The sequence below is a fragment of the Notothenia coriiceps genome, unplaced genomic scaffold (assembly GCF_000735185.1).
Source record: "Notothenia coriiceps isolate Sejong01 unplaced genomic scaffold, NC01 NC01_scaffold00019001, whole genome shotgun sequence".
Lineage (NCBI taxonomy): Eukaryota > Metazoa > Chordata > Actinopteri > Perciformes > Nototheniidae > Notothenia > Notothenia coriiceps.
Window position 1 is genome coordinate 120,935 of NW_011351702.1, and position 11,887 is coordinate 132,821.

Sequence of the window (11,887 nt, forward strand, 5' to 3'; positions counted from 1 at the left end):
TTCAAACAGTGGACAAAATCACAAATGATACCATGTTTATAATCCCTTTCTACATGGTTTCTTCTTAATATGGGTGCACTGTTACAGTAAAACGTTAAATATTATTTTGCATAGCAACCTAAAGTTCACAAAGAACTACCATACACGGATTTGGTAAGCAGACCGAAAATGAGTACAACATTCAACAAAATCAACAACGAGTTCATGAAACTTCAAAAATCTTTCCACCTTAACACTTTGCCATAACGTATTTGGTTACTTCTAAGTTCTTATAGATGTGACCACAGACAGTCAATCAAGCATACTGTTTGGTATTCATTCAGTTCAGGTCACATCTTTGATGGATAAAAAGATGTGTATTACTGTGACATTAAGTTTTATGAATGTCTGGATACATGTCTTGGATATTTGGAATAAACTCAGTTTAAGCCCTTGATCGGGAGGGGAGTGTGTGGGGTGGGGTTGTTGGTTGTTTTTATTCACACAAATTGTTGTTTTTCTTGTTAAAGCCTACATTTTCCATTACCCCACAGGTACATTTTTTCTTTGTATAGTAAGAGGATGTTCTCATCACGACCCCAATGCATCTTTTGTTATTGGTTCACACCACATTTTTAAAAAAGAAAAAAAATCCGAGGAAGTACTTGTCTATACATAAAAGATATCATGTTTAAATATGCGGGTGTGTTGTGATTGATCAAAAACGTGCATTTTCCACTTTGTAGTCACTGGTTGCTCGGAGATGCAGGCATCAGCAATTTATTAAACTGGTATTATAACTCTCTCCTGTTTAACATCCTGGAATACATTAGCTGGAGTTACAGCTGTCACTGGTCACCTTAGAGCTGCTGAACTTGTCAACAAACTCCCAAGAGTAAGTCTCAAGCAGGAGGCAAAATCGGTACCGACTTAATTTAATGTGGCAACAGCAGCACTGAACTCCCATCAGAGTCTGACCATGCACTGTGGTACGGATGGAGGGGAGAACGTTTTATAATGGACACAATGATTGACCGAAGGTCAGGGGCCCTGTTAAGATTTCAATGCTGACACGTAGATGTTAGTGATTTGACAAATTGATAGGTATTCTCGAGGAGCAAGCTTAGTTCATAACCAGTTAGCTTTCTGTGTCATCATAATTCTGTCCAGTGCACAATTATTCCCATTATTCAGTGATTCATCCCGGGAAGGTAATAAATATATTCAAACTTAAAGGGAATAGTTTACCTTAGAAACCAAGGCGCTTGTCCAGTCTACTCGTACAATCATTGAAATATAATGCCACTCCTCCCTTCCCCAAGGGCTTTAAATAACCTGCCATATTGCATTTTCGAACATGACCAATAATGGTATTTTTCTATTGTAATCTTTTAGAGTAACTCTTGAAAACGCTGATTAATAGCGGTAGAAGGTTTGCTCGCTCATCCCTTGACCAGTCTGTCGTGCTGCCTGAAGCATGAATGTAAAGGTGATGTTCAGTTAGACAATACTAATCACATTTAAATAGTCAGTTTAATATTTGGAATGACATTATGTAATATAGCCACAATGGGGAAATGAGGAGAACGAATGTCTGGCATGGCTTGTTTAGTTAGCTACTTGATTATTGAGATTGATGCATGTAGTCTTGGACTTGCTGAGGATATATTAAATGATGAGGGGGGGGGGGGGGGGGGGGGGGGGGGGGGGGGGGGGGGGGGGGGGGGGGGGGGGGGGGGGCGGGGGGGGCGGGGGGGGCGGGGGGTGGGAAAATAATAGTGAGTGATACAAGGGTAAACACACCAAACCTCCGTCTGAACACATCGTCCCCTCCTATGAGTTCCGCATCCTATTCGACATCTATTGACTTCCTATTTTGTTTTGAGTCCAGTTGTAAAAGAGAATCAAATACCTAATTATGTCGCTTTTCAACACATATTATCCTCCCACAGAGGAATAGTTTGCCTGGCCTTCTTACAGAAAGAATTAAGACCATATATACTATTTAATATATAACACTGACAAAAATATAAAAACCCGCAACATTTTTGTGTTTTGCTCCCATTTTCCATGGAGAAGTAACTCAAAGAAGCTAAAAACATTCTACAGTAACAATAACCATTCTCTTAAAATATTGTTTCCCCACAATCTTTGAAAAGAACGTGTAGTGGCCATGGTGGGGGTGGGGTGGGGGGTTTGAAGGGCAGGCATGTTAGGAACGACGAACAAGGGCCACCTCATTCCACAACATAACCCTAAACCCTAAAGCCTAAAACCCCACACCAGATACCGACGTGGGTTTTTCGGACCCCCCCAGAAACCCCCCCAAAATAAAGCGCAAAAAAAAATGCCAGTTTCAGAGTTGGCTTTTTAAATATTGGTGCCAGCCCTAAAGCACACCTCTGATGTCTGCTTTACCCTCAGCCTCTTGATATGCCACACCTGTGAGGTGGGATGGATTATCTCGGCAAAGGAGAAGTGCTCACTATCACAGATTTTTTCAGATTTGTGAACAATATTTGAGAGAAATTGTTATTTTGTGTAAATAGAAAATGTTTTAGATCTTTGAGTTCATCTCATGAAAAATGGGAGCAAAAACAAAAGTGTTGCGTTTATATTTTTGTTCAGTGTAGTTTAAGAAAACTCAATATTCAACAACAGCTTAACTTATTCTAAACATTCTTACAGATTTGTGTGAGCCAGCACAGAAAAATGTGTTCCAACATACTAAATGTGTTCAGATTTATCGGATTAAACCAAATGCATTTTAGAGATGGATAGTGGAAAAATGCTGGAAAAAAATGTATAGTATCTTGTTTGTGCCCTTTTACGTGCAAAGGGTCAGTTCACTCAGATCTCTTGCTAATCAGGTTTATTGCCAAGTAGGTTTGCACATACAAGGAATTGGCTGTGGTGTACTATTGTGCACAAACACAGTAATAGGAATTAAGTACAAAAAGATTATCAAAACCTTTTTCTTTGTATTAAAAACATATTTTGAATTAAAATATATAAAAATCATGTACAATAAAAATATGAAAAATACTGTGTGCAGTATATCAGAGATGTATCTTTATTGTTTGTTTTGAAATGCCTATCTTTAAGGTTTCAACCAAAAAATGTCTCAGCTTAAGAAATTACAATTGAATAATACAACAGCCAATTCGCAATCCCAAAACCTTTCTGGAACTACTTGTATTACCAAAGAAAATGTCCCATTCTTTAGATTATCAAGAGTAATGAGGAGAGTACTATGGAAAGACATTTTGGACAAATATCTTAGATTAAAAAATCCCAGAGGCGAGTAAAAAAGACATACGAAACGCCTCAATTGTATTGTTAGTGGAGGCAGAAATATAGGACAATTATTTGGATGTAAAAACATAAACTTTCCTACACAACTCAGGAGTTAAGACAGAAAATGTTACTCTGTATTTTGATAAAGTGACTCTTTAAATGTGTTCACATCAAAATCCTTTCCCCATGTGATCCCCACACTCACCTCTGTCCATTCTTCTTCTGTCTCGTGTCTGTACCCTAACAGGTGACAGATCCCATGTGCCGTGACAGCCTGAAACACGACCAAAAGAGGAGCAATGTGAGCTATAGTCAGACAAAGTCACTGCAAGCAGGGTTGTGAAGTCATAGTGTGTGAAATAATCAGCCTGCATTTCTAAAAACTTGCCGTAACTGAATTTGATCTGGCCGGCGTACAGAGAAGTACTCACAGTGAGGGTCCCATGCAGATCCAGAGATTCCTCCTGACACTGCTTCATCACATACTCCACCCCCAGGAAAATGTCCCCGAGGTTCTGCTCGTCCCTGTGAAGGGGGAGGGGCATCTTACCAGGCCTCAGGTCCTAAACACGGGTCAAAGTCACATTTCAATTGGGATTGTGTCAAGAAGTCCATAAGAAACTAGCAGAGGAATGATATTATCTTATATAATAAAACAAATGAAGCTTAACAGCATTTTTCAATTAAACGGAATAGGTTTTATTGGCAAGACATTTGACAGAAGAGAGACTATTAAGATTTGTAAATAGAATAAATTAGACACTGAAATTAGTTAACAAAGTAAATAGTTTTGTTACAATTTCATATTTAACTCTAGACAAACTAAAACAAACAAAGTAATAATAAAGGTATAACACAAGACTACGGAAGAGGATTCATATTAAGATGAACCCAGTGTTTCCCCTACGATTGTCTTGGAGGGGCGCTGCGCCCCGCCAACGGAGACACCCGATGGACACACGATTAAGGAAATATTCAAATTCGGCTCCCCGCGCACCCCCCCCCCCTGAGATTTAAGGTGTTTTAAAATAAAAATAAATTCTATTTCTTTTTAAATTATTATTATTATTTTTTAAATTAATATATAGCACCAAATTGCAGCTAATCTATATCTACTGTCACTTTTCACATTGAACATGTTCTCTTTTGTTAAATAAACTAAACATTTTTATTTCAAGTTGTAAGTTTAATGTTTTGGACCCTAAGAAACACTTTGTCAATTACAATAATCCACAGCTCCTCTCTCTGCTCCAGAGGATTTCAAAAATATATATCCCAATGCATATGTATATCACAAATACACACAGGTATAGGTACACACAGGTATTGGTGCACACATGCATTTTGTTTCTGTTTGTTCTGATAAATCAGTTGTTTTGTTTTTGATTGCCCTTATCCTTATCTAAGACATCTCATATTTACAGAAAATAAGAAAAAACTAAAGAGAATTCAATGATAAATACAATAAAATGTTAATAGTTGTAATAATACAGGACATAGACCATTTGTTATCTATATATACGAAAATATATTTAAAAAAGAGGAGATGGTAGTGGAATATGGCATGTAGAATCACATTTATAAATGTGTATCTATCTATCTATTAACATGTAGTTGTATTTACCTCGTAGAATGGAAATGAGAGGACATCTGTTGGCACATTTTTCTTTCTGTATATGTTATTAATTTGCTGGATCCTGTGGTTATCCACGCAGACAATGCCCAAGTCAAACTTCTGGATGCCCAGGATGTGCCGCAGCGTCTCCACATCCTTCCGCAGCCGGGCTCGGCGGAGGGGGACCTGCTTTTGGAGGTTCCGCAGTATTACTCCCATTTTAGAATTCGGCGTAAAAAGATCTAAAGAAAAAAATATTATTTAGAAATCCCTGACACATGTGTCAACGGTAAAACCAACTCCCTTCCGCCGACGGACAGTTACAATAATTATAATACGGTGGGCTTATGAGAACGGTTGGTCAGCTTTGCGTTAGCCACGAGCGATGTTCAGCCATTCCGGTCAACAGAGAGCAAGGTGACACGTCCCGTGAGTAACGATAGCAACAAATTAGGTCCCCAGAAATATTATATAAGCTTCTTCTGGACAATGGAATAAGGTAATACTGTCAATACATTGAAACAGTTATTTCGTTAATGAAAGTGGTCCTTTGACCGTTCACAGCCGGTTAGAGCAGTAAAACGCTCGCAATGTTTTCCGGGGGACCTAAATATGTGTCGGACCGGAACCGGATGTAGCAACGTGAGTTTAGGTTTGAACCGAACTGAACCAAAAGTCAACATAGCAAACACAAACTCTGAGCGGTGAGTTTTGTTTCTCTTGAAATATGCCAACTTTTGCATTATATCCTATGGGTTGTGTTGTTGAGTTGATATAAAAACATTAATGGCGACGGAACAAGCTAAGCTAAATTAAACAATGTTTGGAGGGTTAGCTTATGCTAGCGACTGTGTCATGTGTTGTTATCTGTTCCTGCCTTGAACGTGTTCTTTTGACTTTTACGCGTCAGGTTGTTACACGGAAGCGCTTGACAGACGAGGATGGTGTTATAGGTCGAAAGCCTGTATGAGAAACATAGCGTTGAACAATAATCAAGGATAGTAAACATCCGCTAATACTTGCGCCATGAATCCATCCAATCCGTTTGGAAGTCCACAAGGTGGAGCTTTCCAGGCCCCAAGTAACACAATGAAGGCTGGTTTATTCCCATCATTTGGACAGCAGAGTTCTAGCAATCAGCCCCAACCTATGGGCTTTTTCCAACCAACAGCGTTTGGACAACCTTCTGCCTTAAATCAGCCCCCGTCTCAAGGAAATGCCATCTTTGGACAGACCCCTGCCTTTGGACAGACATCAACACAGCCTCCCTCGCAGCCAACAATCAGCCAGGCTCCAGCATTCGGACAGCAAGCGTTAGGAATGAGCAGCTCTGGCTTTGGTAGTGGCACCGCACCAGCTTTTGGACAGACTGCCGCACAGAACCAGAGTTCACCTTTTGGACAGACTGCTGCACAGAACCAGAGTTCACCTTTTGGACAGACTGCTGCACAGAACCAGAGTTCAGCATTTGGACAGACTGCCGCACAGAACCAGACTTCAGCATTTGGACAGACCGCCACACAGAACCAGAGTTCACCTTTTGGACAGGCCGCCACACAGAACCAGAGTTCACCTTTTGGACAGGCCGCCACACAGAACCAGAGTTCAGCATTTGGACAGACTGCCGCACAGAACCCTAATTCAGTCTTCGGACAGACATCTTCTTTTGGACAGGCGTCTGCTTTTGGGCAGGCTCCAGGATTTAGCCAACAGCCCTCTGCGTTTGGAAACTCCCAGATGTCTGGCTCCACCACTACCATAGGACAACCTCAGCCCCCGGGTTTTGGACAGTCTGTGTTTGGACAACCTTCATCCACAAGTGTCACCACCAGTGGATTCGGCACCACTCCGAGTGTGACCCAGAGCCGAGGCTTTGGATCATCCAAATCCACATTCAAGCCAGCCAATGAGGCACTTTTCAAACCCATCTTCAGTTCCAGCCCCGAGCCTGCTAACCCTCAAACAACTGCTATGACCAGCTCACCTTTTGGCAGCACTGTGTCCCAGACAACCTCCAGCTCCATGGGGAGCAGCACCCCCGCCTCTGTCTTCTCTACGACGACTGGAGCCCAGCCTGGGCTGCCGGGATTTAGCTTCTCACAGCCGGCTGCAGCCCCCTCCATCACTACTCAAAACAATCCTCTAACAACTGACACTAGCAACGCTCCTTCCAACCCGCTGAAGTTCACCTTCTCCCAGCCAGCCGCGCCCTCCAGCTCCAGCACTACCACAGAGCCCACCACCCCATCCACTTTCAGCTTTTCAGCCACATCCCTCCTTCCCCAGGCCGCACCACTTTTTGGAGGGACCAATTTTGGTCAGCCCCCCGCTTATAGTGACACCAGAGCTGAGGCAGAGGAAAAGGGGAGCAATTTAGGAGAAACAAATGTGTTTGCACGACTTGGCAAAGGCACCAAACGAAAGGAAGATCTAACGGCCCCCAGCACCGGTCCAGAGAAGCCTGCAACAGGAGAGGAGGGGGAGGAGGATGTCCATGGAAGAGATTCACCGAGGCAGCCTTCAAAGAGGCCCCTCATGAGGTCCCGCGGCCCACCAGTTGGCTTATTTGGGAGGGCACTAAACTGTCTTCGTAAAGATACTACCCACCCTGTGATGCGAGAGGCCACAAAGGAGACAGAGAGCGTCCAAGCTCTGGCTGACGAACGTGCTGCCTCACCCCCCCCCGCAGTGCAAGCACCAGCCAGAGATGAGCTGGAAACAGCTGAGGAGTCAGGTAAGAGCGAGGCACACATCATAACTACTGCATTACCTGCATTCTGATCTGAAAACAATTACTGATTACAATTATTTTTGACAGATGTTTGTAGTTGCGATATGATTCTATGAATTCTAAGAATGCTAATTATTGAAACATTATTTACATTATTGTTGAAAAATATATTAAAGACAGTGACATCACTATGTTACACTCGCATCTCCGTTGGCTAGTGCTCTAACACATAAGTGCTAAGGGGCGGGACATCTCTAAGCGGTTGGTCAATCACAACAGAGCTGGCCAGATAACCAATCAGAGCAGCCCGGTCTCTGGTTTCAGACAAAGGGTGAAAAGAGGTGCTGCAGCACAGGCAGTATGAGAACAATAAAGAGCTTTCTGAACATTAAAGCATGGAGACATGTCCCAGAGAAACAAAACACAAACATGAACTGGAAAATGAACAGAATAGGGCCCTTTTTAAAAATGTTTTACATTTTTGATGAGGAGTTTTGAGGGGTACCAATATTACATTTGCATAGATCCATTTTGTTTCCTTCTACTGATGTTATGACCGTCACAATATTGTTTAGTTTTCATGAAGCACAGGGACACCGATAGACATCCTGCAGATTAACTAAATATCATAAATGAATTTGAGTGATTTCCTCTTCAGAATGTACTCATCTTGTCGTCTGCCTTTTACCCATCAACCCTCTCTAGACTCACCCAAAGCCCCAGACTCGGCCCCCAGTGGCGTCACCACCCCTGTGAGACGCGGCTCCCGCAGGGATAGCACAGAGAGCCTGGGGGGCATGTCCCCCACCGACTGCACCGTCCTGCAGTGCAGGAACATTCCTCCTGCCCTCAACAAGAAGGAAGTGATCGAGAAGCACTTTGGTCGTTTCGGGAAAGTCCGGAAGGTTTACTGCCGACCCGGCAAGAATCTGGCCATCGTTCACTTTGATGATCATGTGAGTTGGCTATGTTACTACGAAATTTAAGTTATTAAATCAAATTAGCCAAATGCATGAACAAATATGAACTTTTTTTACTTTGAACTCAACAGATGACATCAGTTTCGGTTATTTTAAAACCTTCCTTTGGTATTCATCTACAGGTTGTAAATTGAGTTTGATCAGGTTACATTTGCGTGTTGGGATTTGAGACTCCTTTCACAAAAATATATGCTGGTTGGAAACTCTAATATTTGGGTTTTTCTAAATAAATATAATACATTTACCAACTATCGATACTATACAGTAGCCTCCAAATGTGAACATGTAGTTTAAAAAGGCTGCTGTCTGGTAGCGGACTTGTTCTTCTGCTGAAATCATAGATAAAGAAACAATGATACATCATTAGCCTCTACACTTCCTCCTCAATAGAGCATTCAAGATCTGCTTGTAAACAAATACAGAGTTTCAGAACAGTATATCTGAACCCATTTTGATGACATTTGTGTCAAATAAACGTGAGTAATTGAACATGGTACTGGTTATTTTTTGGTGTCTATTTTTGAGTGTCTAATCTGCTCTTTTTTTGTAAACATTGACCTTCTGACCAACCTCCACTTCCTGGGAGACTGCAGTCTCCTTCAGCCTCCGATCTTATTTTTCATTACTAGATCATGTTAAACATATTTATTTATTTATTATTGTTTGAATCATTAAAATCACAAAAATGTTTGGCTTACCGTCACTGTTCACTATCTTTCAGGCATCAGCAGCAAAGGCAAAGAAGAAAGGCAAACTCCTGCACAGACATGAACTCCTCCTCTTGTGGCAGAGAAAGAAGCAGAGTACGTTCACTATTCTACAGTTGGCATATCATTCATATGGATATACTTGCTAGCACCTAGCATGCCCAGTTCCGCTGTGTAGATATGACAGTCTATCGGTACGGACCTACAAGCAAAAGGGAATTTAAGAACTTATGTAAAGACTTTTGAGCAGGTATCTTCTTCTTTTCTTCTACACGTGTCCTGCATATCCTTAAAAGGCATTGAATTCATTTATCTTAAAATAAGACCTTTAATTGTTTTTAAAATGTCTGTTTCAAAGCTCTTATAAAATGCAGGATTTTCTCATGTTGTTTTCTGTGCCTCAGGTCCAGGGGACAAAGGGAGCAGAGCTACAGCAGAGAGAGGGGAGGCAGAGGGGGGGAGTCAGGAGGACATGGAGTCCAAAGATGTTTCCTCCCCCCTCAGGAAGGGTGCTCACAGAGGTCCTGCACTCAGCAGCCTCATGTCCTTCAGCCGCAGGTACACTGATACACTCACACCGGCTTCACAGTGTTAGTCTTACCAGTACTGTTCAGAACAAACATTCATAATGTTGGCATTTACATTCTATACCAACATTTGAGTATTTTCAATGCATTTGTATTCATTGGGCTAGCGCACAAATACTTTTAAGATAAAGTTAACACTAAACTAATATTGTTAGTGTCATAATATCTTACAGTTTTTAAGTCCAAACATCAAAACGTGTTGAAGAAAGAGATTTCACAATGTGTTTTTATCTGATAGAATATCTTGTTTCTAATTTATATTTGTTGGCCCTTACTTTTTCATAAACGACATATTCACTATTCACTGTGTGCTAAAAACTCATGGCTCACACACTCATTTAATTCAATCCGTTTTGTTTTTAAGATTTATTATAAGGTGATGACGATATCAAATGTGACACCAGATATCCAAATCTTTATTTTTTTTGAAAACCTCGATAAAAGCTACAATAAAAAAAACAACAACTTCCAGTAGAGCCCTAGTCATCATTGTACTGTTTAGTTTTAACTTGAGTTAATCCTAACAAGTGTGGAGCAATGGACACAAGCGAGTATAGTTAGAAAGAATGTTTCTGTGATGCTGTGACTGACTGCCCGGTGTCTCCTCCTCTGTCAGTTCTCCTGTGAAGAAGTCGTCATTAGCCAAAGCTCTGCAGTTTGACACTGAGCCGCAGAAAGAGAGCAGCTCAGAGGCCCCGGGGTCTGAGCGCCCCGTCCCCTCCTCCCTCCTCCACCTCATGGGACAGCTGGCTCCCACCGCTGAGGACAAGTTCCGCCTGCTGGAGCAGCGAGACAAGATCCTGCGCCAAGGTGAAGCCGCCACTCGGCAATCTGTCGCAGTCTTTAACGTGACTTCAAAAACCGAAGAGGCATTCTAACTGTGTGCTCAATGTGTCCTCGCAGGTCGACCTCGGAGGACGGACCTGGTCCTCTCCAAGGTGTTTGTGGGGACGTGTCCCGACATGTGTCCGGAGAAGGAGAGGTACATGAGGGAAACACGGAAACAGCTGAGCGTGTTCGAGGTCTTCCCAGAAACTGAGATGGTAAAGCTCCGTTACTACATACAGGACTGTCTCAGAAAATTAGAATATTGTGATAAAGTTCTTTATTTTCTGTAATGCAATTAAAAAAACAAAAATGTCATACATTCTGGATTCATTACAAATCAACTGAAATATTGCAAGCTTTTAATTATTTTAATATTGCTGATTATGGCATACAGCGTTAAGAAAAACTCAAAAATCCTATCTCAAAAATTAGAATAGTTCCTTCAGACCAAGTAAAAAAAAAGATTTATAACAGGCAAACACAATCAAACAATTTGAAAATGTCCATTAAGTGCACTCAGTATTGGTTGGGAATCTTTTGCACGGATTACTGCATCAATGCGGTCGTGGCATGGAGGCAATCAGCGCTGTGGCAATTGCTGAGGTCGGTTAGGATGGCCCAGGATGCAATTCAAGTAGCGGCCCTTTACGCTCTTAGCATTGTTGGGTTCTGGTGTGCCTTTCAGCTTCTTTCTTCACAATACCCACATATTCTTAGTGGGGTTCAGGTCAGGGGAATTTGCAGGCCAATCAGAGGACAGGAATGCCATGGTCAGTACACCAGTTACTGGTGGTTTTGGCACTGTGGGCAGGTGCCGAAGATCATGCCTGGAAAATGAATTCCTCATCTCCATAAGAGCTCTTCAGCAACGCGAAGCATGTAGTGCTCTAAAATCTCTTGGTACACAGCTGCCATTTTTACCAAAAAATCTGGGACGATGAAAACAGTGGACAACACCACAGCAGCATATCATAGGCATCCCCACCATCGCTGATGGGAACTTCAGCACTGGATTTCAAGCAACTTGGATTTGCTCCTCTCTCAGCCCTTTCTCCAGACCTCTGGCAGCCTGACTTCCAAATGAAATACAAAACCTTGACTTTCGTCTGAAAAGAGGACCTTTGGACCACCTGTGCAAACTGTCCAGTGCTTCTTTTCCTTAA

The 11,887-nt window shown here is 42.0% G+C and overlaps 2 protein-coding genes across 2 annotated transcripts in view; one reads left to right on the forward strand and one right to left on the reverse strand.

Annotated features, from left to right (window-relative positions):
- Nucleotides 1-1,395: 1,395 nt before the first annotated feature.
- On the reverse strand, nucleotides 1,396-5,110 carry LOC104951715 (ybeY metalloendoribonuclease). Its single transcript, XM_010778446.1, has 4 exons — nucleotides 4,901-5,110; nucleotides 3,708-3,839; nucleotides 3,482-3,550; nucleotides 1,396-1,449 (listed from the first exon to the last, which is right to left on the reverse strand). The coding sequence occupies exons 1-4, from the start codon at nucleotides 5,108-5,110 to the stop codon at nucleotides 1,396-1,398; spliced, it is 465 nt and encodes a 154-aa protein (XP_010776748.1).
- Nucleotides 5,111-5,116: 6 nt separating this feature from the next.
- Nucleotides 5,117-11,887, forward strand: part of LOC104951717 (germinal-center associated nuclear protein) — an 11,987-nt gene continuing 5,216 nt past the window's right edge. Inside the window, exons 1-7 of the mRNA XM_010778447.1 lie at nucleotides 5,117-5,595; nucleotides 5,802-7,625; nucleotides 8,328-8,578; nucleotides 9,324-9,405; nucleotides 9,714-9,867; nucleotides 10,513-10,706; nucleotides 10,800-10,939. Of these exons, the coding sequence (XP_010776749.1) occupies nucleotides 5,918-7,625; nucleotides 8,328-8,578; nucleotides 9,324-9,405; nucleotides 9,714-9,867; nucleotides 10,513-10,706; nucleotides 10,800-10,939 (2,529 nt within the window). The 5' untranslated portion in view covers nucleotides 5,117-5,595; nucleotides 5,802-5,917. The remainder of the gene's footprint in view (nucleotides 5,596-5,801; nucleotides 7,626-8,327; nucleotides 8,579-9,323; nucleotides 9,406-9,713; nucleotides 9,868-10,512; nucleotides 10,707-10,799; nucleotides 10,940-11,887) is intronic.

Excerpts from the sequence above, each read along its gene's own strand:
- LOC104951715 (XM_010778446.1), bottom strand. The coding sequence starts at position 5,110 with ATGGGAGTAATACTGCGGAACCTCCAAAAGCAGGTCCCCCTCCGCCGA. Across the intron at positions 3,840-4,900 it reads TCTCATTTCCATTCTACGAG|GACCTGAGGCCTGGTAAGAT; the intron begins GTAAATACAACT and ends ACCCGTGTTTAG. Across the intron at positions 1,450-3,481 it reads CAGAAGAAGAATGGACAGAG|GCAGCACGACAGACTGGTCA; the intron begins GTGAGTGTGGGG and ends TTCATGCTTCAG.